At 41.8% G+C, this 27919-nt stretch overlaps 1 protein-coding gene across 2 annotated transcripts; it reads left to right on the top strand.

The window, feature by feature from the left end:
- The first annotated feature begins 118 nt into the window (after window positions 1-118).
- sh3gl1b (SH3-domain GRB2-like 1b) lies at window positions 119-26097 on the top strand. Of its 2 annotated transcripts, XM_029121830.2 has the most exons (10): window positions 119-462; window positions 14016-14084; window positions 15646-15718; window positions 15859-16002; window positions 16111-16244; window positions 16415-16573; window positions 19439-19542; window positions 19990-20126; window positions 21366-21410; window positions 25869-26097. In XM_029121830.2, the coding sequence occupies exons 1-10, from the start codon at window positions 418-420 to the stop codon at window positions 26060-26062; spliced, it is 1104 nt and encodes a 367-aa protein (XP_028977663.1). In that variant the 5' UTR covers window positions 119-417; the 3' UTR covers window positions 26063-26097. The 2 variants fall into 2 exon arrangements, with proteins under 2 accessions (XP_028977663.1, XP_028977664.1); XM_029121831.2 differs by lacking the exon at window positions 21366-21410 and having other exon boundaries at window positions 122-462.
- Window positions 26098-27919: the final 1822 nt, after the last annotated feature.

The following is a 27919-nucleotide window of genomic DNA, read 5'->3' as shown; positions in this document are numbered from 1 at the left end:
ACTTGCTTATGGAAAGAACATCTGTGGACTTAAGAATGCAGTGCAGGAATTTTTGTGGGCGTCAAGTTGATGGATTTGTGCAGCTTTGCAAACGTATAGATTGCAAGGATAAACTCATACGTAGTCGACAAGGCTTTCAAACCCTATCTGCACTGTATAGAAATCCGCGTGCGCGTACAGGCGTATTTGCAGTCAGGCTCGTGAACCACAGAAAATCCTCGTAGACGTGTTCAGTCCGCAGATATCTGTTGGCCGTGTTCTCCTGACCAAGGTTTGATCGACGATAGCACAATCCTATGACCACTCCACAAGGACCACGGAATACTGCCGCTAGCTAACAATTTAGCACAACAACTAGCTACGATACTGTCTCAACTTTAATCCTCCGGAAAAAGTGAAGAACTGTCCGGCTCCAATATGTCTGTAGCGGGCTTCAAGAAGCAGTTTTATAAAGCCAGCCAGGTTAGCAAACAATTTTACTGTACTCCACTCCGAATAACTGTTGTTAGCATAATACAGTAGCCTGGTAACGTTAGCAAGTTCGTTTTTATACACAATTTATGTACAGTATTTCGTTTTTGCGAGCCTGTTTAATTCATACATAGCTAAATCGTATGTTTTAAAAGCCTGATCGTTACAATGTTAACTTATACTGTACAACAATCGCTGGATTTAAAAACAAGTGTATTTGATTTTCTTAGCGTTTACGTGAGTTTCGCTTGCTAACTTGAACTTTTGATGCTTAATAATGTAATTCTGACGTGAACGTTGGTAATCTGTAGTTAAGCTAGACATGGTGGTTTTCTTATTCATAGAAAATAAGTTGTCCAGCTACCACCACTGTAACGACTGTGTTAGCTAGCAACGAGTTACCTTACATTCTAATTATTCCCTAACAGTGGTCCGGGCTAACGTTAGCAAATTAAGTTAGTTTGCTACTGTACTGTACCTGTAGCATTTTAGCCGTGTATCGTATGTTACACAGCAGAGTTAAACGTTACCTAGCTAGTAATGATGATGGTTCATGTAAAGTTTGTCAACTGTCACTGCTAACGCTGTGTAGTTACTGACTTTCTGTCAGTACTGCTGATCTGGCCTGTGTCCTTTTTTCCAAGTTAGCTTAGCTACCTGGATTTCGCACATTCGTTAGGATTAGCCACATCCATATACATCATTCTTGTTGTAAAATATAATATTTATTATATAAATATAATATTTGTTCTATTTTTATGCATTTCACTTTATTCGATCAGCAAAAGACAGCTAGATTTGGTTTTGAAAAACCGGACGCCACGGATATCAATTTTGGTGTTAATTGAATTATAACCCATTGTTTTTCGTCACTAGGCACTACTACTGTACTTAATCTCCAGGAATTAATTCAATTTACAGCTCTGAATTGGATTCAGTCAAAAGTGTGACAAGTAGAATACCTTATCATTATTTACATTTATAAGATTGCCAATACATTTTTGGTAGTATGGGTTCATAGCCTAGTTTATTTTCCTCAGTTGAAGCTGTGTCCAATCTCAGTTCTTTTGACTTTTAAAATACTTTTTAGTCAGTTTCTTCCTGTCCCATGCTGATCTCAGCAGGAAATACATTTGCTTTCTACTTCGACTTCCTGTTAGGAGACCCCTTTGGTTAGATAAATAGGGGGATATGAGGAGTCAGGGAAAAGGGTTGATCTATCTGGAAGAGAATATGGAGGGGCAGAACTGCGGTTTGTTCACGTGTCTGTTTTTTTCTGATGAATCAAGGTGTTGAGAGATGAACAAGGGTGTGATTTTCCTAATTAGACTGCATGCAGTTGCACTTCCTTGCCCAACTACTTCAATATTTCCTGATATCAACAGTAAATCTAAAACCCCTCTGCAAGGCCCAATATAACATGTAGCCTATATTCGGAGCATGTAGTAGTGCGGTCACTAACAGTGATGGCATGTGTTTGGAAATGGGCCTAATTGTAAGAACTGGTTTCATCTGTTTTCTGTAACACGTTTTTTTTCGAATGTTCTGGAATGCAGGAAGTTGGCTTTAGAATCTGCAGCACCCCACTCACCCATGTTTTCTAACTGAACTCCTTGCTGTTCACTACATTGTTCAAACATGGCATGCACATGAAATTGATTGAACACACCAAGGATCATATATAGTACTTAATGACTGTCAATAACTTAATTGAAGCCCTTTTACTTTCCGTCAGCATAATTTGGGTTATCCACAGGGAAGTTGTTTGGAATGCTACAGGAAAAGGTGGGTCACAGTTTGGTCTACAGATGGTTGATCTCGGGCCTTATGAAAACCTTAAAATGTTTCCCCAATTATGCAAAACTCCTTTAACGTTTACAGTGACGTTGACCCTGTAATGGTTATGCAATTCGACTGTAGTATACCCTGAAATGGTTCTCCTCCTTGAGTCCTGTGAGTCAAGGAGATGTTGCAATGATTTCATTGCCTGGCATCCCTCACATTTGTTACTTATTTCAATAAATTAAACAAGCCTTTGTGCCACTCCACATCAAGCACTTTCTACTGCTTTCTGCTATGCTGTTTACATAGTTGCTGCTCTTTCTTTTTTATGAACAGTGTCTTCTGCTGAATCCCTGTGTCTCTTTATCTTTATCCATGCTGTTCAGCTGGCCCAAGCCTCTGCCTCATATATCTGAGCAGAATAAATTAAACCCTGCCATTTTTTGTAGGCTACAAAAGTCGCTGTCTGTTAATTTAGGATATTTTAGTAGCAAATGCAGGGCGCTGTCTACATGTTAACTACCCATGACACTGTACTTGTGACTAAATAATCTGTATTGTTATGATGCTATCCCCTTTTCAAACTGAGTTACTGAAAAATAACCCTAATTTGACAGCTTGTCTGCCAGTGGTCAACTAAGACTACCAGACGATATGATAGTAAGCATATGATTAAAATTGGCTTGAGTTCCAGTTCCTAGTAAGTGACTTTCTAGCTTCATGTAATCAGAGTTTGACATTTGGCAAGTTAGTTAAACATTGCAGAGTATGTTTGCCTCCAGTGTTTCAAATGACAACATGAATATCCTTGCCCTGAGGCACTGGTGATTTTAACTTTTATTAGTTGGTGGCTCCAGCCAAAAATGTGGTCGCACCCAAAAACAATGTCTCTGCAATGTCACACTAAAAAAGAAGGATATAATTATTTTGGCATCATTAGCTAACTTAGCTTTTTTGTAATTATATGGTTGGCGGTGTTTGGCAAGAAGACACACAAAAAAGCCAGGTAAGAGACAGTAGGATTTGTATATTCTATTTGATTACATTGGTTTGTTTTTTTAATTTACAATTTGTTACGCTTAAACAACTTAGAATAGGCACTTCAGAATATAACGTTGCAAAAGCCACATGCTGATCTACACTTCCATATGCTACTAGCAGAAAACCTAATCTATAACAGGGGGTATACCCTACAAGGTTTCTACTAGCAGAAAACCTTGTAGGGTATACCCCCTGTTATAGATTATATATGCAGGATGAACTTAGCGTCCTAGATTCATATTTGACAACACGTTGAGTTGTTCTTGAAGGCCCATGGAGTCATTTTTCACAACAAGACATTCAATTCTGTCCCAGCCTGGAATTAGCATTGTCCAAATTCATGAATTAAAACAAAAGTTGCACTGCAAGTGGAAACCTACTCCAAACCAATTCCAACTAAGACTAGTGGTGCAGTTTACCTCAAATAACCTGTCAATGTTGTGTTCCTCAAAATGATGTTTTCATTGTTACTATATAAATCTAACTGAACAGATGCTTCCTTGTGTACCGGTCAGTTTTGTTCACAAATTGGTATCAATACAGATTTTTTCAAGAACAACCACTTTGCATTTGCTAGCTGCAAATAACATCATTGTCGAATAACAGAAGCTGTGTTTGGTAGCTACAGAATGTATTTTGCATAATGCCAGTTTGATGTCACCAAATTCCGCCAGCTGTTTTGTCAGTATGCAGTCCAAAAAATCGATGCCTGCACAACAGATTACTGAATTTAGTTTGAAGTGTTTTTTTTTCTGTTTCAATTCATGAATTTGGATGACTCGAATAATGATAATTCCAGGCTGGGGTTGAGGAGAATGATGGCTTGTCATGAATGATGACTCCATGGGTCTTCAAGAAAATTCAAGGTAAGTGTTATTTCACCCAACTATAAATCTAGGACAAACTATCCCTTTAAAAATAGAATTATATTGACTAAAGCCAACAAGCCATCATTTCAGCCCACAACTGGATGCACTCTTTAGGCCAAGAACATGAAAGCATGCATGTGATTTAAAGGTTAAGTATTTGTCAGTAATGGGGGAGTTACTGCTTTCTACTTTTCCTGTAAGGGACAACTTGATATTATTCAGAAATGTAGGTGCTGATTCAATATACATCTACAGACAAAGTCACAAATTAAAGGAAATACCAACATAATAATAATCTCAGTAATGTGTCGGGCAGCCAGAACACCCTCAGTCCGCCTTGGTATAGATTCTACGAGTCTCTAGAATACTGGAGGGGTGGAACACCATGCTTCCAAAAGATATTACTGCATTTGATGTTTTGAAGATGAGTGTGGTGGAGAGTGCTGTCTAACATGTCGTTTCAAAATCTCCCAGATGTTTTCAGTTGGGTAGAGATCTGGTGGCTGCGAAGGCTATAGCACATGATTCACAATGTTCATACTCCTTGTTCGGATAGTTGTGTCCTCGCCTGTTGATATCAGCAAGTTTATGCAACAAATTAATGTAGCGTCTCAAGTCTTCAATATGTTTCGGAAAATGTTTGGTAATGTGAACAAGCCGTTAGATACATTTCAGGGAATAATGTAGATTTATTGCTTGAGTATACCAGCCACTCTGAATATTTACACCAAAAACAACCAATAATGTGCATTTTACATAATGTTTCTAAAAGGTAATGTGTAAACGTATTACTCTGAGTGTGGTATATTGCTACATTTCAATTAATTTATGAATGGGTGGTTTAACCAATTGTCACTTTATATGGGGAGGATATTGTCACTTTATATGTTGTCACTTTTCTAAGTTACAGTGCTTGCTGCTCCTCACTGTTGCTGTGAAACGTGGGGTAAATGTGATGATTCATATTCCATGAAACTAAACGTCGGGAATACTTTGATATAAGCTATGACACAATTTACTTTGTATGAATTGCAACTTGCATATGAGTATGGCAATGTAACAATTGTATTCAAGCATACACTGAAGGGGACATATGTAAGATTTTTACTGACAGACATCTGCAGTTAATGTTATAAGTTAATGTTAGAAATATTTGTTTAAAATTATTACAAGCTACTGAGATTGTAATGTAAATAAGCCCTTTAAGGGGGGCCATATTGTATATTTTAGGCAAGCTTGAATATGCAAATAACAATAGGCAGAGCAGAGGGTAGTCCACTTTGAACAATTCTGTATAGGCTCTGTAGTAGGAGGTATGATTTTCAGTTGTTTCTTACGTGCGCTCTTCGCACTGTCCATAGAAAATGAACAATTTAAAATGACTGTACCTTATGTAAATGTTCAAGAACAACACCCATTAATAAAGGTGTCCCTGCCCAAAATAATAATATTTTTAGGTAGGCCTGCTTTGATTACCACATACTTGGCTGTATCATAAATTTTTTATTGTAGGATTGTTCAGTTGGATTTGCTGTATATAGTAGGGTACTATGATAGGCCTACATTATGGTTAAATGGGCAATCGCTCCCCAGAAACACACAATTCAAATCTTACCAGTTTGGTGTTGTTTTTCTTGATAAGTTGTTTTTTTTCACCAGTATTTAACTTCTAAGTGGTCATCTTTGAAATCTTAAAAATTCATAGGGCATGTTTATTTGTGGTGGTCATTGTGCATTTTATTAGAATCTGGCAACCCTGACCTGCTTTCAGTCTTGGTTACCTAATAAACTAATTTAAACTTTAATGGGGTATTTCATCAAGTTAAATGGTATGTTTTCATATGAACCATTTGTAAGGTTTTTACTGTATTACTGCTGTAAATGACAGACATCTGTAGTAAAAGTCTTAAGTTAAGGTTTAAAATATTTTTTTCTGCAAAATTGTTCCAAGTGCCTGCGAGGTTCCCCACTGAATCGTTCTTGCTGGTCTGTCTATCAGTTTGCACAGACTTGTTGTCTCATAGTTGCGCCCAATCCTTTTCCTGGAAATCTACCATCCTGGAGATTTTCTTTCCTACCCAAAACACACCTAATTATAATAATTTGCTGGAGATCTAGCTAAATCAGGTTATTCGCAACTGCTGTTTGGGAGAGAACCTACAGGACAGTATGTCTCCATGAACGTGGTCTGGCAGCCCTGCTTGAGACACTCAAAGTACTACCACCATAACCTGCTAATTTTCCATGTAGAATAACAAATACTACTCCAGTCTCATTTGGTAAGGGAAGAGGAGACGAGTCTTGGCATTGTTTCAAATTCAGTCTTGGAAACATTGCCAGCAGGATTCTACACAATTCCTCTTTAACTGCCTAGACTAAATTTATTTGGATAATAAAAAAATAATTAGGTTTGCGGCCAGTCATCCTTATTTACTGATTTATTTATTTCAACTGTGGTGAAATGGAAGGTGCCCACATAGTGTAATGTGCTACTTAACATGGTTTGAGGAACAACATGACATTCTGCTCCCTTTACCATTGTTAAGATGTTTGAGAGTAAAGAACTGTCTGAAACAAAATTATCCCCAAACATGGACGATCTCCCTGGACTTTGGAATTCCTGTTGGCACACTCCACAAATATTATAAAGACATTTGCAGTCCATGGAACTGGCTAAGATATGGCTACGCTTAGATATCCCACCTCAGATGTTGAATTTTGGTTCAAACAGCTGACAAAGCACCTTGCACAATTTTCTAATGATCTGCACGCTGACCTGAAGAGCAGTTTCACCCAGCACAACCCACAGTACAGTTAACCTAGAAGTCTTAAAGGTAGTGATCAGGGCGGTTAAAAAACGAATTGACAACGTTGATGATGATAAATTAGGTTGAAACAATTAGTCAGATCTGTGTGGGGCACAGCTTAAAAAAAATTAAAATAAAATGGCAGAGGCTGTGGCAGTGGAAAGACATCTTCAACTCCTCTTCTGCACCACATTGAAGACATTTTTCCAAAGAATGTGCAACGCTTGACTTTTATGGCATGGGAGCACAACAGTGATGCGTGCACACCTGAGAGAACACATTGGAGCCATGTCAACAGAGGTTGAGTAGTGCTCAGCATATTTTAATCTGTAACAAGTGTACCATTGTCTGCTTTTCAGAGCTCCTTTTAGTTTGGCTTTATGGTATGAGTTGTTTTGAAGTGAGACATCGTTCTTTTTGAATGCGCGATTGAACTGCGTGTTAATGTAACGTTAGAACCACTAAACCGACAATATTATTGTGCACATAGAATTTGTTTATAGTCAAACAGTGCCTCACGTAAAAGCATTACTGTTACTGATGGATCATGCCATGAGTGTCAGATATTGCCAATTCTATAGTTCTTTGTAATATAAACTGAAGAAAATGCGTTCTTGTCAATCCATTTAGTTTTATATTGTCTGTTAAAAAAACTATCTAAAAAAAATCTAAACAAGCCTAAATGTTTCTCTGAAAGGATGCTGTGATCTGATTCAACAAAAGTGGAGATCTTTGTCAAAGCAGTTTTGACCTATGTTTATAGAATACCAAATGCAGTGTTCAAAGAAAAGAAAAACCCTAACCACAGTGAAATGTGGAAGAGGTCGATCAGGCTTTGCTGTCTCTGGTGCTTAGGTACTTGAACTTTTGAAAGGCATCTTGAAATCAGCTATTAATAATAAAGGTGTGTGCCATGTTCAGCCTCATGTCCAGACACTGGGTAGCTGACAAGAGTTGTGGGTGTTCCAGCAGTGCACTTTCCTGTAGTTAACTTTCCCAAAGGCTGTGCAACCAAGATCTTGGGTCCCAATCATTTTGTCCATGTAATTTGTTTTCAGTAAAACAAGTTTCAGTAAGAGAGATTCATTACATTATGTGCTTTATTGGAGCAATGGAGTGGGGAAGAGGGAGGCGAGAGTTTGCCTATAGCAGCGTTATACGTTGACCACTAAAAATATATATTTCAGATGTTGCTAATGTTAACAAGCTTTTCAAGAATCCCGTTATTCGTATCATGTTCACTTGGTCAGAAGTGTTACGTGAGTGGCTGCGTGATGAGTTTTGTTGATTCAGGTGTGAGACAGATGTTTGTTTTATAATGTGGTATAATAGGAGAGAGCCTGGCAGAGGTTGGCCCATTGTTAAGTAGGCAGCTGACTCCCTATCACGCAGTCTTGATTCCGATAATACAATAAGACTATTCTCTGTCAAATAAATATTACTTTCAGGCGTCAGTGCTGTGCCCTCTCCCGTCTTCATCTCACGGGCAGAGAAGCAACGGTTTCTTATGTGGCCTTGTGTGTCTGCCTCAATGCGTAGCTTAAATGTGACTCAATTCCTAATTACAAGTTATTCCAATATACTTTTTAATCATCTAGCCTGCAGGTATGCTATTTTAAAGATCACTTCACACCAACTAGTTTTAGCCCTATAAAAGGCAAAAACTGCCACTTTATGATCTTTATTACCACAGTAGATCTTTAGATTCTAGGAAGAGCTACAAAATAATTTCTCTATTTACTCCTTATCAAATACGAGTCACATCTAGGGCAAAACGAGAATGCAATTGACTAGGCTGTTATAACAAAAAAACTGTTTCTGTGTTTCTGACCTTGAGGACCAAAGTTGGCTATCCCTACTCTTTTCCTTCCCTCAGTGGACTAACACAGCTAGATGCCTATTTGAGTTTATCCATTCTCTGGCTTACACCAAATAGACAAAACTCAAGGCCCTGTTTATTACTGTTGTCTAAAAGGTACGGTTGTAAATACTGCACCCACCAAATGCCTGATACCAGCCTAATTAGTGTGATATCGAATTTGCACAGGGAAGGGATTTCAGTGATTTAATCTGAAAGAGGTAGAAATCTCTAACACACCTCCTCTTGTTAGAGTGAACTTCTTCCGGCATTGGGTCACATGGCCTGTGGTGTTATGGCCTCAGGCAGGGCAGGAGTAGCGTATAGATGTGGTGCTTTGTTACTGACACTCTCTGCTGCTGTAGAACCGTCTCTTTGTCCCTGTAGACTGTTGTTTTTTGTTAAGTCTTTACCATGTTACGGACTGGCATAGTAGGAGTGGGAGGTATATGTTGGCTACTCTATTGCCAGAGAATTACCTGTAGCCTAACAATTATATACAATATCTTGGTTTATAATGCAAGAGAAGGTTTTAAACTGGGATGGATACAGTATGTGACCTGAGAACATGTTAATTGTGATAAACCTTTCCAGGTAAATAGACATCATTTGCTGGTGTTATGTTAGTGTGCAGGATTCTAAAAGTGAATATTTCATCACTTTTCTAGGCTACAGTGCTCGCGGCTCCTCATTGTTGCTGTGCAATGTTGGAATAAATGTGATGATTCATATTCCATGAAATAAAGGGCGGAAATACTTTGAAATAAGCTGTGACACAATTTCTTGGTATAAATTGCCACTTGCATATATGTATGGAAAGTGTTCAAGTGACTGTGGCATTAACATTTTTAAACATTTTAAAAGTTTTCTACAAAATTGTTACATGTGCCTGAGGTGTTCCCTGTTAAATCTTTAAAGCTTGTCTGTATATCAGTTTGAATTGACTCATACGCACTTTAGACACAGAGCACTATTCCCTTACCCTGAATAACCCTGGACTGGCTAATACTACAGTCCCTGACAAAAGTCTTGTCGCTTGTGTACAAATTGAGCTGAAGTGCCGCTGAAATATATTTCTAATCAGGATGTCTTTACAAGAAATGGCTCATTCTAATCCCAACAGCTTTTGTAATAATGTTTCAGTGCAAAACTAAACTGTCAAAAAGTATTCTAATATTCACAGCTTGGTAAAGCCCATTGAGTCAATTTTTGCAAAGACATAAGTGTTGTCGCCTTGTCATATGAGCTTCACCTGTGACTAATAATGGATCAATTAGGTCTCAGGTGTGTATAAAAACAACCCCAGTACACTAGACCTTCACATCAACTGCAACTAGACCTCTGCAAACATGCCTAAGATTCACCCCGAGACCAAAGTTTTAAATATTATCAAGAGGATGAAGATCAGATCCACTGCTGATGTGGCAGACACCTTCAATGTGTCTCAGCGTCAAGTACCGAGGATAAAAAAAACATTTGAAGACACTGGAGACGTTTTTGACAAGCCCAGGTCAGGCAGACCCCGCAAGACAACTGCTCGAGAGGACCGTTTGTTGGCTCGAAAATCCAAGGCCAGCCCCTTTTCCACTGCAGCAGAGCTCCACGAGACCTGGTCACCTGAAGTCCCTGTGTCAACCAGAACAGTTTGTCGGATTCTGTCTCGAAATGGCCTCCATGGTCGAATCAGTGCCCAGAAGCCAGCACTAAACAAAAGACAATGGCATTTGCCAAGGCCCACAGCCTGCTAAAAGGATGGATGCTGGAAAAGTGGAAGAAGGTGGATTTTTCAGATGAATCTTCTGTTGAATTACACCACAGTCGCCGCAAATATTGCAGGAGACCTACTGGAGCCTGCATGGATCCGAGATTCACCCAGAAAACAGTGAAGTTCGGTGGTGGAAAAATCATGGTCTGGGGATACATCCAGTATGGGGGTGTGCGAGAGATCTGCAGGGTGGAAGGCAATATCAATAGTCTAAAATACCGAGAAATCTTAGCTACTTCTTATATTCCTAACCATAAAATAGGCCAAATTCTGCAGCAGGATGGTGCTCCATCGCATACTTCCATCTCCACATCAAAGTTCCTCAAGGCAAAGAAGATCAAGATGCTCCAGGATTGGCCAGCCCAGTCCCCAGACATGAACATCATTGAGCATATGTGGGGTAGGATGAAAGAGGACGCATGGAAGACAAAACCAAAGAATATTGATGAACTCTGGGAGGAATGCAAGACTGCTTTCTTTGCTATTCCTGATGACTTAATCAATAAATTGTATGAATCCTTGCCAAACCGCATGGATGCAGTCCTTCAAGCTCATGGAAGTCATACAAGATATTGAATTTGGATCTCACAGCACCACTACTTAATTTGCTGACACATTTTTGTATTTGCAGTAAATTTGTTAAATTTCTGTATAGGCGACAAAACTTTTGTCTTACCAAAATCTGACCTTTCGGTCTTGATTAAATGATAAATCTTTTTTCAGTTAAACTAATTTATTTCAGTGCATTAAACATCATTTGGGAGGGTTTTAGCTTTTCATATGAGCCATTTCTAACACCAATTGATTAATTAAAAGTCAGGTTAATAGCAGGTGTTTCTACAAAGTAGATAAGCAACAAGACTTTTGTCAGGGACTGTATTCCCCTACCTTAAACCTCCCTAGACTGGCTAATACTATTCCCCTACCTTAAACCACCCTGGACTGGCTAATACTATTCCCCTACCTTAAACCACCCTGGACTGGCTAATACTATTCCCCTACCTTAAACCACCCTGGACTGGCTAATACTATTCCCCTACCTTAAACCGCCCTGGACTGGCTAATACTATTCCCCTACCTTAAACCACCCTGGACTGGCTAATACTATTCCCCTACCTTAAACCACCCTGGACTGGCTAATACTATTCCCCTACCTTAAACCACCCTGGACTGGCTAATACTATTCCCCTACCTTAAACCACCCTGGACTGGCTAATACTATTCCCCTACCTTAAACCACCCTGGACTGGCTAATACTATTCCCCTACCTTAAACCACCCTGGACTGGCTAATACTATTCCCCTACCTTAAACCACCCTGGACTGGCTAATACTATTCCCCTACCTTAAACCACCCTGGACTGGCTAATACTATTCCCCTACCTTAAACCACCCTGGACTGGCTAATACTATTCCCCTACCTTAAACCACCCTGGACTGGCTAATACTATTCCCCTACCTTAAACCACCCTGGACTGGCTAATACTATTCCCCTACCTTAAACCACCCTGGACTGGCTAATACTATTCCCCTACCTTAAACCACCCTGGGCTGGCTAATACTATTCCCCTACCTTAAACCACCCTGGGCTGGCTAATACTATTCCCCTACCTTAAACCACCCTGGGCTGGCTAATACTATTCCCCTACCTTAAACCACCCTAGACTGGCTAATACTATTCCCCTACCTTAAACCACCCTGGACTGGCTAATACTATTCCCCTACCTTAAATCACCCTGGACTGGCTAATACTATTACGTTTTTGTTTGTTTAGGGTAGAGGAGGGGACAAATCTTGTTACTGTTTAAATTCAGTCTAGTTAATGTTAGATGCAGGAATCACAGTGGTATTCATAGTGGTATTCATAGTGGTATTCATAGTGGGATTCATAGTGGGATTCATAGTGGGATTCACAGTGGTATTCATAGTGGGATTCACAGTGCCTGTTTTATGTTCATTACTCAAAAGCCTCTCATCCAGGGTCCTCCAAATCCACCAATTATTGTTGAGCAACATAATTTAAAGACTGAAAAATACCCCAGAGAAAACTGTTTAGGAACAGTTTTACCTGAATTCAGATTTTAAATGACACCATAGTTATTTTCCCTTAAACTGTGGTGGTTTGAACCCAGAGTGCTGATTAGCTGATACCCGTGGTATACGGTCTCATATACCACAGCTATGATATCACTATTTATTGATCTAATTGCATTGGTAACCAGTTTATAAGAACAATAAAAGGCATCTCAGGTTTGTGATATATTGCCAGTATACCACAGCTAAGCGCTGTGTTCCTATATGCCACGGCTAAGCGCTGTGTTCCTATATGCCACGGCTAAGCGCTGTGTTCCTATATGCCACGGCTAAGCGCTGTGTTCCTATATGCCACGGCTAAGCGCTGTGTTCCTATATGCCACGGCTAAGCGCTGTGTTCCTATATGCCACGGCTAAGCGCTGTGTTCCTATATGCCACGGCTAAGCGCTGTGTTCCTATATGCCACGGCTAAGCTAGTTTTTGACTTGTGATCACGTTCAAACACTTTGGAGACCCTTGCTGGTGTGTGACTGGGTATCCCGTGGGGTGGGGCGATGCTGTGTTGTTGTCTGATACAGTGAGGAAGCAAGAGAAGCTCTGCTTTTAATTTAATAAGAAAAAAGGAAAAATGTAGGGAACAAGCCCAGGTGGGGGAGGGTACATTTGTTTTACACATGTACCTTGTTAAAAGTGCTAGTATAAAAAGGAGTAGTCACAGGAGTCAAGATGGAGGGTGAAGGTAGCAGCTGTAACTGATGGATGGCATTCACATAGTGGTGTCTCACACGCAGTGGTGTCTTACCACAAGTTCCAACATGTTGGAGTAAATATGAGGGACGTTCTGTAGCGCATGTTTACAGTTTTGAGCTGTGATGATAGACTACTACCATTCAGCAAAATAAACTACAGGATTCCACCATAAGGATTCCAGTGTCAGTTGAGAGTAAACGGTTATTAGGTCTGCTATTAGAACCTTGACTGTGAGAATGGTGGAATCGGTCGGATTGATTCTCTTGTTTTTGTGGCAGCAGTTATTTCGTTTAGAATTTAAATAGGCGGTGAAATTTCCAGCTTTTCAAGGAAATGTGCCGACAAAGTAACGGTTTACCGTGAGGCTCGTTTGAACTGTAGAACGTGGTGAAGGTGTAACGGTACATGTATGTTTCCCAAACTGTAGCATGAAATTGCTACGCTCTGCATCTGCTGTTTGTTTTTTTTATGTGGAGGGAGTGCTGTTATTGGTAAAATATGCAAACCATTGAAGGCATTTCCTGGTTGGACTGAGTAAGGCTCTAGGAAGAGAAGGAAAAAGTGGTATCTGTGTAAAGACCTTTCTGATTAACTCAGTTATTAGGTACTGACCTGCTTCTCTCCCTACCGCTCTGCAGATGGTCAGTGAGAAGGTCGGTGGTGCAGAGGGAACCAAACTGGATGAAGACTTCAAAGATTTGGAAAGGGTATTGATTTTATTACCTACAGTAGGCTAATTTGTGCGAATGACATATATTAGGCACATTCATATAGAGTACCAGAGACATATTTCACAGAAACACAAATGGCACAATCACAGTATCGGTCTTGATGTAATAGGTTAACGCTCTGGTTTCCGAATTACCTGGGATAAGTAAACTAAACAATCGGGCAAAAGGGAATGTACTTAGTGGCTGCATGTTTGTCCCAAAATGTTCACACACAATTTGTGTGAATATTGGTTTTGTATTTGTAAATGTTCATTAGCACACAAAAAAGCCCTTTTCCTCTGAGTCACTGACCACTCCCGCTACAAGCAAGTGCTGATTGTGCACACATGTTCCCATTATTCTATAATCTAGTTGATGGGATGCACAGGCTCTATTGCTTGACAGTTTTTTATTTTATTTTTTTTAAACTACTGTTCTTTCAACAAAGGTTTGATGTTACTTAATCAAGATGTTTCTACATCACAATTTTATATAAACACACAAACCAATGCATGTCCATTCTAGAGTTCTGAGAATCCCAGCTGATTTTAGTAAGTATAAGAACATTTTCAGCAGTGATAAAGCTCCAGGATGGATAATTGACTACATCCAGATGTACATGTCTATGTCAAAGCTGAGGCATGCATACATAGCACATCAAACATAATCTAAGAGGGACATAAAAGTTGCTTGCAAAACTTAATTTCTATGCTCATGTGACTAACATGATTTCTATAAAAGAAACACGTTTTAATCTTTAGCTTCTTAACTCAGTGTATTTTAAAAGAAAGATTTTCAAGTCCTAAAGTATTTTTAGGAATAAACACAGTAATCCTGAAATATTTATAGGAACACATTCTATAGACTGTTTTCCAGTCGACGTGAGGCAGGTATGTGTACACACCTTGAATGCAAAAGAATGTTGGTACCAATGCAACTAGTCAGTGGTTTTCCAAAGTTGACCCTTGAAATTACTGTTTAAATATAATGTAGGGTATAGGCCTTTTTACATTATACCTCAGTGCCATGAAAATGTATTTTTCCTCAGAGTTTTGTAATTGTTGGAATTTCTTGGGCATTATACACTATTATTAGGTCACAGGGGAACCTGAACAAAACAATGCAACATTTTGATATTTATTTTATGAATGAAACACCCAGTAACTCCTGTTTCCCCCTAGATTCAGACTGGTTACACCAATATTAGCAGAAATCACTGCAACCAAATGGTTTCTGTACTTATTGATCAGTCTCTCTGTGTGCCGTGGATAGCGGCATCTGTGCTTGCTCAAAGCCAAATCCTTCAGATTAGTACCTAAAACAACATGGCAGCACTGACCAATGTGAGAGTGGCCTGGCACATCAATGCATACATGTAAACTGCAGACACTCATGTCATATGCTAGCTCTGTTACACACGGTTAATGTTGTCTTATTTAACAGTAATTCACCCCACTTCTCTCATCCCAAATACGTGATTTGGAGGACATTCACTGGATGACATTGTTTTATATTTCCTCGTGGTTTTCAGTGATGTTCCCTCCCCTGTGTTTTGTAGAAAGTAGATGTGACCAACAAAGCTGTGGTGGAGGTCATCTCCAAAACCTCTGAGTATCTGCAGCCCAACCCAGGTGAGATATCACACCAGGTGGACTGGATAAGGACCTCGTCAACCTCCAGTGGAAATGAGTATAACATTTATCGATTGGACCCACATTGAAGAAGCACCTCTCAACCACTCCCTCTGTCCACCTTCTCATCTGCCTTTCAGCATCGCGGGCAAAGCTGTCAATGTTGAACACCATGTCTAAGATCAGAGGCCAGGTGAAGAACCCTGGGTATCCCCAGGCCGAGGGCCTGCTTGGAGAGTGTATGGTGAAGTACGGCCGGGACCTAGGGGAGGAAACCAACTTCGGTACGTATCATGTGCGTCTGTCTGTGTGTTGTGTTGGACGCTGTCTGTCATGGTGTGTCGTTTTTAGTATGTTCATGTGACTCAGGTTGGAGCCCTGCTGTGTTCCAGGTGGGGCTCTAGTTGACGCTGGGGAGACCATGAAGAGGCTAGCAGAGGTCAAAGACTCTCTAGACATTGATGTCAAACAAAACTTCATCGATCCATTACAGAACCTGTGTGACAAGGACCTCAGAGAGATACAGGTGCTTAAACACATTACGCACCTCTGCAGCCTGAACGCAATCAGTTTGTCATCTCAATTTGACTGGGGGTGGGGGGTGTGGGGGGGGAGTGGATCAACTTGACTGTGTGTGTGGTGTAAATCTTCCCATGTTCTCCTTCCTGTCCTCTACCTTCCCCCTCCATATATCAGCACCATCTGAAGAAGCTGGAGGGCAGGCGTCTGGACTATGACTATAAAAAGAAGCGCCAGGGAAAGATCCCAGACGAGGAGCTGAGACAGGCCCTGGAGAAGTTCCACGAGTCTAAAGAGGTGGCAGAGACCAGCATGTACAACATACTGGAGACTGACGTAAGTGGAATACCTTACTGTGCTTGTCGGCCTGTCCCCCAATAAAGAAGCAGCTTACCACCAATCGGATGTTAATCTGTGGGTATCTAAGCAGTCTCTTAACCGATCAACTTAGTGGGAGGGCCCTCTGTTGTCAGTAGCAACGAGATTGCACTGATGACTTGAGCAATGCAATTCCGAAATAATAGAGTAAGCATGACATTCTGATATACAATTCCTTCCTGTAGTTTTACAAGATACAAACTTCCAATAGTCACCAGTTCTCACAACCAATTGATTGATAGATATTTTCTGTCTCTTTTGAAGAGTAACCATAAAAATAAATAATAATAATAATAAATAAATAATAATAATAAGAGCAATCAAGATAAGACCCAATCATTTCAGATTCAGCCTTTACACTCCTGACATTTCTGTCTTTCAAATGCAAAAACAGAATTGCTGCTAAAATCTAGCCTATGGTTATGTTGCCAAAATCAGCCATTATTTTTCATCATGTAAGATATGTTTGCAGTTTTCTGCTGAGGTCATTCATGTTTGTCAGATATTATCTAGGGGGATTATGTAACTTCTCTGGTGTCAAAAACTACCAGAATATTACAGCCTTCCTGAATGCAGCAGAGGTTTTAGGAATCATATAGATAGCATTCTGTCCGGTTCCAAAATGACTGTCACTTCAAGCCAGTGCTATTTGTCAACTGGGCACGGACCTTTTTCTCCACTAATATCATACAATATTCCCCAGTTCTGTCAGATGAATCTGTAGTAGATTGCGTAATAATAATTACATATGTTTAATTTCATTAATTGTAGATTCATTTCTAGAACCCCAGGCCTACAATGATAGTCTGTGACCAGAGTTGGGGAGTAACGGATTACAAAATAACAGTAACTCTATTCTGTTACGTTACCAACCAAAATATTGTAATCGGATACTTTTCCAAAAAATGTATGATTACTTTTGGATTACTTCAATTGAAAAACAATAGGGGCGCGGAATAATTATGACACGTTGTATGTTTGAGTTTATTATTTCATGTTCTGAAAACATCGTTATTTGAACCAAAATATGGACGGCGCGCCTCAGTTGTGTGTGATCATCATCCGCAAAGGTGGACACGCATAACCAGTTTAGTGACAGAGGAAGCGATAGTTTCCATTTCTCCGGTTTTGGTTTATTATCTTCGATAATATTAGCAGAGTCATATAAAATGTTATTTGGTTATCTACTCTACACATCATTCTCAGAACAATGATAGGCAATAGGCCTACACGGTGTTATATATTTTTCAAGGATTATTTGTCAAATGCACCGAACAACACAGCCAGGACGAGTTGCACCGAATATCTTTTACAGGAATTGTTTAATAGATTAGGCAACTATTTGTTAGATAGCTGTTTGTTAGATGGCGCTGCCTTCAAGATAAAGCATTATATGGAATTTACCATGACATTTGAGGAGAAAAGGTGTGTTGGGAAGCACTCTGCCAAAAGATGATTATTTTGCATTTGATGTATTGTGATCCTAGCAAAGCCTCTGGATGTAGCCCTATCATATTAAAGTAAAAAGCAATGGTTTAGCAACTCATTTCCTATGGCACTGTAGCCTACACAACCCATAAGGTAAAATGTGAATTTTGTTTTTGGCCAGCTATGTAAACTCTAAAATTGATTGATCCCGCAAAAGGTGTTCAGTTGATTATAGGCTATTCCTATTTGTTTTCCAATGCCTATTAATATGAAAGTAATCTAAAAGTTATTCAAAGTAATCAGATTATGTTACTGAGTTTGAGTAATAAAAGTTACGTTACTGATTAGAAACGTGGACAGGTAACTTGTAACTGTAACGGATTACATTTAAAAAGTAACCTACCCAACCCTGTCTGTGACATACCCGCAGTTTCCACTCCCACAGCCTCCACGTCTTGACTATATAAATCTCGGTTAACCAAGAGCCTAACAACAAAACATTATTCTGACTTCTTGACTATATAAATCTCGGTTAACCAAGAGCCTAACAACCAAACGTAGCTTAGACTGCTAGAATTAAAAAATGTTGGTCAACCCAGAACCAACCTAACAATTTTGAGTGCTTGACTATAAAATGATTGGTTAACCAAGAGCCAAACAATCAGCCTGTCAACTAAATTGGCTCACCTCTACAGAAAACAACATACTACACTGTTGTGGAGCAGAGACTTTTCCATTGTATACATTTGTATGTAAAATATATAGTGAATGGGATTAAATTTACTAATAAAAACTGCATTGTTGCAGACTTGTCGGAAGTGGCCATGGAGGCTCTGATGAGCCACTACACTTTCTATATTAGGCTTTCTCTGCTTTGGGACCCTTGTTCATGTAACAGAGGACAAGTGAATGTACAAATAGGAGAAGGGGGTGATTTGGAATGTAGCCTATGATTTCCTAAGAAATCATAATTCCTCAGTGACAGGCCAGTTTGAATTGGGGGAAGCAGTGCCATCTATGGGCTAAAGTTCATTTCTTTAATTAGCTTTACTGGTAAATGGCAAACTTCTTCATGGGGTGTTGTGAACAAGCTGAGGTCAGTAATCAATATCTTATTTTCCATATCTTATATACAGTGTTTATGAGCTGAACAGCTCCATGGTTCATAATTACTATGACTGACCTGCCCGCCCTAGGTAAATACATAACACTTCTCTCACTAACCCAGTACAACAGATTATTTATTAACAGCAATATGATACTGGCTATCCAAGGGAATACCACTCCTGTTACCCACACCGTTGACTGGGTCCTTGTGGGGGTGTCTGTGTGACTGTTTTAGTGTGCTGGCCTCTGTCCATCTGCAGTGCAGTAACCATAGCCTTCTCTGTACAGATAGAGCAGGTCAGCCAGCTGTCATCTTTGGTCGAGTCCCAGTTGCAGTACCACCGACAGGCCACACAGATCCTGGAGGAGCTCTCGGATAAACTCAGGGATAGGTATGTAAACCACTCCACACGCCCCTTAGCCAGGTCTTCCACTGCCTTGCATTTCTGTACACTGAGGTCAGGTAGCCCCCTGCCCGACCCTGAGCCCCAGCGTAGTCACAGCAAGCCTGCGTGTCCTCACCACAGTCTGTGTCAACATGTCCTTCAGTGGATTTGCATGGACACATCCAAGGCCCTTGATCACATGGTGTTTTTCAAATATATTTCAGTTGTTCGTCAACATCTCAATGCTTTAATAGTGCACTGAATAATGGGAATCCATTCTGTTTTTGGACAAATCAGCGTGTCTGAAATGGACTGGTGGAGGGGGAGGTTCATTTCCAAGCATAATGTCCTTGTTACTCACCTACCTCCCACAGATAGTCCGAACATGGGGAGATAACGTTTGAAAAACCATCCCATGTAGATCTGCTAGATTGCTCTCTCTGCTCTCTTCAGGATGAACGAGGCCCAAAACCGACCACGTCGCGAGTACACGCCTAAGCCCAAACCCATCTTTGATTTTGAAAGCGACAACCAATCAACCAATGGTGGTTACCAAAGCTCTGTGGCACCACCGGCCTCCCGCAACTCTGGTAAGACAGACACATGCAGCCTACCTGCCTTCTGTATCAGCTCAGGGAATATAGATTTCTGTATATTTGTAAATTATTTAACTATTACTACTGCAGACATTTTCTGGCATACTTTTTAGTGTGGTATGAATGTGTATGTGTCTTATAGGATGTGTCCATGCGTATGTGTAGGGATGTGTTTGTGTCTTATAGGATGTGTAGGGGTGTGTTTGTGTCTTATAGGATGTGTCCATGCGTATGTGTAGGGATGTGTTTGTGTCTTATAGGATGTGTAGGGGTGTGTTTGTGTCTTATAGGATGTGTCCATGCGTGTGTAGGGGTGTGTTTGTGTCTTATAGGATGTGTAGGGGTGTGTTTGTGTCTTATAGGATGTGTCCATGCGTGTGTAGGGGTGTGTTTGTGTCTTATAGGATGTGTCCATGCGTATGTGTCTTATAGGATGTGTAGGAGTGTGTTTGTGTCTAATAGGATGTGTCCATGCGTATGTGTAGGGGTGTGTTTATATCTTATAGGATGTGTAGGGGTGTGTGTCTTGTAGGATGTGTCAATGCGTATGTGTAGGGGTGTGTATGTGTCTAATAGGATGTGTCCATGCGTATGTGTAGGGGTGTGTTTATGTCTTATAGGATGTGTAGGGGTGTGTGTGTGTGTCTTGTAGGATGTGTCCATGCGTATGTGTCTTATAGGATGTGTAGGAGGGTGTTTGTGTCTAATAGGATGTGTCCATGCGTATGTGTAGGGGTGTGTTTATCTTATAGGATGTGTAGGGGTGTGTGTGTGTGTCTTGTAGGATGTGTCCATGCGTATGTGTCTTATAGGATGTGTAGGAGGGTGTTTGTGTCTAATAGGATGTGTCCATGCGTATGTGTAGGGGTGTGTTTATGTCTTATAGGGTGTGTAGGGGTGTGTGTGTGTCTTGTAGGATGTGTCAATGTGTATGTGTAGGGGTGTGTATGTGTCTTATAGGATGTGTAGGGGTGTGTTTGTGTCTAATAGGATGTGTCCATGCTTATGTGTAGGGGTGTGTTTATGTCTTATAGGATGTGTAGGGGTGTGTGTGTGTCTTTTAGGATGTGTCCATGCGTATGTGTAGGGGTGTGTATGTGTCTTATAGGATGTCTTATAGTATGTGTAGGTGTGTGTTTGAGAGACATTGAACTGGAGGAGGATGCAGGCAGCTATCAGCTGGTTGATCTCCTATTTTTTGACCTTGTTCCTTTCTTCCTGTGACATCATCAGAGTCACCCTTCCTCCACGCACGATTGTCATTTCGCAAAATGAGACGTGAGTCAGAGGATGTTAATGTGTTTGTTTGTCAGAGAGACTGCAGCCAAGCTGCTCTGTGTGGAATGATGGACGCCGGCCCATCGGTAACAGCTAGGCTATGTGTCAAAGCTTTACACCTGGATTTCTTTTGCCTGTAGTGCATGAGTGTGGGGCTCAGAAAATCAAGTACTTCAATTTGGTCCTTGCTATTATTGTAGCAAACCCCTATTCATAATATCACCTGTTGTTCTTTAATATATTTAATTAATGACTAATCATTTCCGATAATCTTTTTGTGGGAAATGTATTGTAGCCGTTTTTGCTTGTTTCCTGTCGTGTCCACTGACAGCTGTTGGGCTGGTTTGCCGTGTTTGCATTAAATCTTGTGCTGAAGGTATGCCGGTGCTGAAGGTATGCCGGTGCTGAAGGTATGCCGGTGCTGAAGGTATGCCGGTGCTGAAGGTATGCCGGTGCTGAAGGTATGCAGGTGCTGTTTTGCCAGGTGCATACAGCAGGCACAGTAGTTCAGGGGTCAAGTGAAGTGGTCCTAATGACAGTTAAATTAAACATTCATCTATTTTCGTATGCGAGCGCCTGGTGGCCGGGCCTTTCCCCATGGGGTCCGGTCGGGCTCAGTCCGAAGGAGCGATGTGGGGCCGCCTTCCCGTGGGCTCACCACCTGCAGGAGGGACCATAAGGGGTCGGTGTGCAGAGGATAGGGCGGCAGTCGAAGGCGGGGGCCTAGACAACCCGATCCCTGGACACGGAAACTAGTTCTAGGGATGTGGAACTTCACTTCACTGGGGGGGAAGGAGCCTGAGATTGTGCGTGAGGTTGAGAGGTTCCAACTAGAGATAGTCGGGATCACCTCTACGCTTGGTCCGCATTGCCGGCAGTAAGTCAGACACCCTGTGCATGTTGGACTCCGGCAGGGCTGCCCATTGTCGCCGGTTCTGTTTGTAATTTTTATGGACAGAATTTCTAGGCGCAGCCAGGGGCCGGAGGGTGTCAGGTTTGGGGACCACACGATTTCGTCTCTGCTCTTTGCGGATGATGTTGTCGTGTTGGCCCCTTCAAACCAGGACCTTCAGCATGCACTGGGACGGTTTGCAGCCGAGTGTGAAGCGGTGGGGATGAGAATCAGTACCTCCAAATCCGAGGCCATGGTCCTCAGTCGGAAAAGGGTGGCTTGCCCACTTCAGGTTGGTGGAGAGTGCCTGCCTCAAGTGGAGGAGTTTAAGTATCTAGGGGTCTTGTTCACGAGTGAGGGAAGGATGGAACGGGAGATTGACAGACGGATCGGTGCAGCTTCTGCAGTAATGCGGTCGATGTATCGGTCTGTCGTGGTGAAGAAAGAGCTGAGTCGCAAGGCGAAGATCTCGATTTACCGGTCAATCTACGTTCCTACTCTCACCTCTGGTCATGAGCTTTGGGTCATGACCGAAAGGACAAGAACCCGGGTACAGGCGGCTGAAAAGAGCTTTCTCCGGAGGGTGGCTGGGCGATCCCTTAGAGATAGGGTGAGAAGCTTGGTCACCCGGGAGGAGCTCGGAGTAGAGCTGCTGCTCCTCCACATCGAGAGGGGTCAGCTGAGGTGGGTTGGGCATCTGTTTCGGATACCTCCGGAACGCCTTCCTGGGAAGGTGTTCCGGTCCTGTCCCACCGGGAGGAGACCCCAGGGAAGACCTAGGACACGCTGGAGGAAGTGTCTAGGGAGAGGGAAGTCTGGGCATTTAAGAGTGGAGTTGTTGAAAATGAAAATATTTTCAGGCTGTATTTTAATGCAGCACAATTTTATTGGCCTAGGCCCAAAGATAATCTATAACGATGATATACACTCACCTAAAGGATTATTAGGAACACCTGTTCAATTTCTCATTAATGCAATTATCTAATCAACCAATCACATGGCAGTTGCTTCAATGCATTTAGGGGTGTGGTCCTGGTCAAGACAATCTCCTGAACTCCAAACTGAATGTCAGAATGGGAAAGAAAGATGATTTAAGCAATTTTGAGCGTGGCATGGTTGTTGGTGCCAGACGGGCCGATCTGAGTATTTCACAATCTGCTCAGTTACTGGGATTTTCGCACACAACCATTTCTAGGGTTTACAAAGAAAGGTGTGAAAAGGGAAAAACATCCAGTATGCGGCAGTCCTGTGGGCGAAAATGCCTTGTTGATGCTAGAGGTCTGAAGAGAATGGGCCGACTGATTCAAGCTGACTGAAATAACCACTCGTTACAACCGAGGTATGCAGCAAAGCATTTGTGAAGCCACAACACGCACAACCTTGAGGCGGATGGGCTACAACAGAAGAAGACCCCACCGGGGTCCAACTCATCTCCACTAAAAATAGGAAAAAGAGGCTACTATTTGCACGAGCTCACCAAAATTGGACAGTTGAAGACTGGAAGAATGTTGCCTGGTCTGATGAGTCTCGATTTCTGTTGAGACATTCAGATGGTAGAGTCAAAATTTGGCGTAAACAGAATGAGAACATGGATCCATCATGCCTTGTTACCACTGTGCAGGCTGGTGGTGGTGGTGTAATGATGTAGGGGATGTTTTCTTGGCACACTTTAGGCCCCTTAGTGCCAATTGGGCATCGTTTAAATGCCACGGCCTACCTGAGCATTGTTTCTGACCATGTCCATCCCTTTATGACCACCATGTACCCATCCTCTGATGGCTACTTCCAGCAGGATAATGCACCATGTCACAAAGCTTGAATCATTTCAAATTGGATTCTTGAACATGACAATGAGTTCACTGTACTGAAATGGCCCCCACAGTCACCAGATCTTAACCCAATAGAGCATCTTTGGGATGTGGTGGAACGGGAGCTTCGTGCCCTGGATGTGCATCCCACAAATCTGCAAGATGCTATCCTATCAATATGGGCCAACATTTTTAAAGAATGCTTTCAGCACCTTGTTGAATCAATGCCACATAGAATTATGGCAGTTCTGAAGGCCAAAGGGGGTCAAACACAGTATTAGTATGGTGTTCCTAATAATCCTTTAGGTGAGTGTATAATCTATGCAATTAAATTATATTACTAATAAATTTTTTGTGCAATGATATGTCCCTGGAAACTCCAAGCACATTAACCAGGTCACCAACTCTAATTAGAACACATACTGAACACATACAGTTGGGAAAGTTTGTGATGAGACCGGGCCATAGATCAAATCGAATTTGATGAGGAGGAGGTAAAAATGTGTATAAAATAGAAAAAGGTTAAATCTGCTACACTCACCTGGTCAGGTAGGCAGACTGCACATTTTGCTCAGTAATGACAATTGAGAAATTAAAATATAGAGACTTATCCCATAATCAAGTGAACACAGAGGTGGAGGCATTACAGCAGAGGATGCAGGCGAGGCAGTCAGGCAAAACAACAGACACTTTTATTACAGGATGGATCACAGCTAGGTTTATGATGATTACAACATTTATCAGCTTTTTTCAAAAAAGCATAGAGGTTTTGTAGAAAAAAGCTGTTTATTAACCTGCGTTGGAGACACTTACTTCCTCTGAAATGGCACAGAAACACCCACGCACACACACACACACACACACAGTGGGGTTCCATCCCAGACCACAGTCCTGTCATTACAGCCCCTGGACTGAACCAACACCTCAAAAGGCCAGCTGGGTGTGTGAAAGCTACTGGAAGTGTAAAGCATATTCAGTTTCCAATAGATTCACCATGTGCCTGTTACAGAGAGATGGGTTGAATAATTCTACTAGACGTGATACATCTTTGGGTTAGGGTGTATAGGAAGGCTTCTAGAGTGATGGGGTGAAGATGTGTTCTGACCCACAATGAAATGTCCCAGAGACGGTGATGGGTGGTTCTCCATAGACAGTGGGTCCTGCCCTGTGCCAACTGCCTGTGGGGTGAACTGATACAAAGAGGAAATTGTTTGGAGACAGAGCCTGGTGTGTACATGGAGCCATGGCCATGAGTGCTGGCAGAAATGGATGGATAGAAAAGAGCACGGGGGGTCAGAAGAACTGCACTGGGGAGGGGGGGGGGGGGCCAAAGAGAGGATTCAGAACACTGTCACTGGGATTTTGACATCAGACCACTGCCTATTACCTTTATGCACGTGTGGTTTGTGTGTGGGTGTGTGTTTCTTTAGACTGACAGGCATGTTTAGGAGGTGGACATTCTGTGCTCCTTCCAGTCACTTTAGTCCCTGAGCTCTTGCAGACCACAGCTAAGAACAACACAGGACTGAGTGGGTAGGGAGCAGGTTTGTCATCTCTGTAGCGCTGTTTCACGTATCGGCCGCTAACACTGTCTGAGCCAGCCACATACTAATGCTAAAACTGCAGTGTGAACCACACCTATATTCAGCGTGACACTGCGTCCGCTCTGTCAGCCCGCCAAGGGAGGGGAGAGCTAGCCTGTATGATCTACTCACACCTCCACCCGTTTTCCACTCTTTCCTCTCTTCTGTCCTTCAGTCTCAGACCAGCCCTGCTGTAAGGCCCTGTATGACTTTGACCCAGAGAACGAAGGAGAGCTTGGCTTCAAGGAGGGCGACATTATCACACTGACCAATCAGATCGACGAGAACTGGTATGAAGGCATGCTGCACGGCCAATCAGGATTCTTCCCCCTCAACTACGTGGAAATCGTTGTCCCCCTGCCACACTAGAATGGTCTGTTGAGAAGGTGGGGGGCGGGGGGCGGGGGGGGTGGATGGAAGGTGAGGGGGGGGGAGATGGAGGGAATGAGAATCTCTAAGACAGATCTTAGTATTCATCCTCATCTTCACCATCATCAGTATCATCAGACCTGCCTGTACTCTTTGGCACTTTGTCATTTTGACATTTCAAGGAGAGAAGATGGTGGCCTCACATTCGAGTTCTGAGATTTTAATATGACCTTTGACCCAAACCAAAAACAGAAGACGGACAGAAGGACACAGACACGAACAACCAGACTGAAGACTATTAACGTTTTACTGTCAAATGTTTTGGATCCACAGATATCCCTATAGGAAAGGGTGGTTTGGAATGAAATTAATTAAAATGCCGACAGTCAAAATCTATTAGCTAATGTGAAGTTACGTACCAATAAGCAGTTAAATGCATTTACATTTGTTTAGCTGGTTCTGACTCAGTAAAAACCTGGTAGTCTTACTTTCATTTTCATTTAAAAAGACGTTTTAATGCACATCATGCATTTCTTTAGGTCCCACATTTCAATATAGACTCTGAATACTTCCCTTATCTCTGAGGAAAGTATTTCAGCCTATTAAATGGTGGATTTTGACTGGACTCTAGAGCCTCCTGCTGGTCAGGTGTAGGCAACCATCCTCAGTAAATTACTACAGCAATGTAGTGGCGATTATTTTCCAGTCAGCAGATTTACAACACCATATGTACATCTTGTATGCCTGAGCACTAAGACAGCGCAAACAGCCTCAGACATTGTTTAGTTTTTCTACGGTCTGATCTCAGGTCTGGTTTCAGCCTCTTTCATCATTTCTTTTTCCTCATGTACAGTAGGATGCATGAGCTAAACCGTTAAATTGCAACTTTGTCCTGCAGTGCTTTTGTGGATGTATGAGGGACTGTAGTCTTCAGCCTCTAATGAGAGTTTGTCTAAACCGAGGCATAATGATAGACTGAAACCCCTGCTGAGAACAGAAGACCCACATTCAAACACTAACATAAGAGAAACGCTGAACCACCGAGGTGGTCTTCTGCACATTTAGTAACGCTAGCGACATATATGCCTGCGTGTTTTACTTTGTGTCTATTCGTCTTTTCGTTTAAAGGACAGCCCGAAGTGAAAAGTAATACCGAAGTGTATTTGCTTCACGGTGATATGGTGACACCATTTGTTTTCTTGTTTTCGCGTCTCGTAGTCAATAGTTTATTTTGCTTGTTCTTGTGCTTCTGTAGGTAACCATGCTGCTGGCAGCGCCTTCATCACATAGAACACGTGCGGTTTTCATGTGCATGGGTGTTTAATGACTGTGAACATCTTTAGGAATCAGTAAAATGCCAGTCCCTTTCTGTATTAGCATTATACTACGCTGTTCATGTTTCTCCCAGGGGCTCATGCTTTGAGGGTTTGGTTCTAGACTGGACTTTGTGTTTGTACTGCTGGACAGGACCACATTAGAGGCCAAATACTGTGGAGGGATGTGAAAGAGGACTCAACGGGAAAAATAATATATAGCAAGAAACCCTCTTATTTTATTTGTGATGGAAAAGCCTGTGAAACCAAGATGCATACTATGAGGGGAGAAACCCTTGTGCAGAGCGTGCATTCTGTCATTCACATATTCTTCTCCCCACCATTTTGAGGCCCAGGCTACTTTCATCCATCGTAACAGTTAAAATACTCCTCTCCTCGAGTGTGCTGCCTCCGTGCATCGCTCTGCTCTGTCTCACACCGTCCGATGTGAGATCTCTCCTACACGTTTACAGGCCTGCTCGTGGTTCAGTAGCAGAGTGAAGTGGTGGACAGGTTAGAAGCAACTTGGTGCTGACTGGATCAC

This window comes from Esox lucius, chromosome 8, assembly GCF_011004845.1.
Source record: "Esox lucius isolate fEsoLuc1 chromosome 8, fEsoLuc1.pri, whole genome shotgun sequence".
Classification (NCBI taxonomy): domain Eukaryota; kingdom Metazoa; phylum Chordata; class Actinopteri; order Esociformes; family Esocidae; genus Esox; species Esox lucius.
Note: the sequence above shows the minus strand (reverse complement) of the source record. Positions and strands in the feature narration are given on the sequence as shown.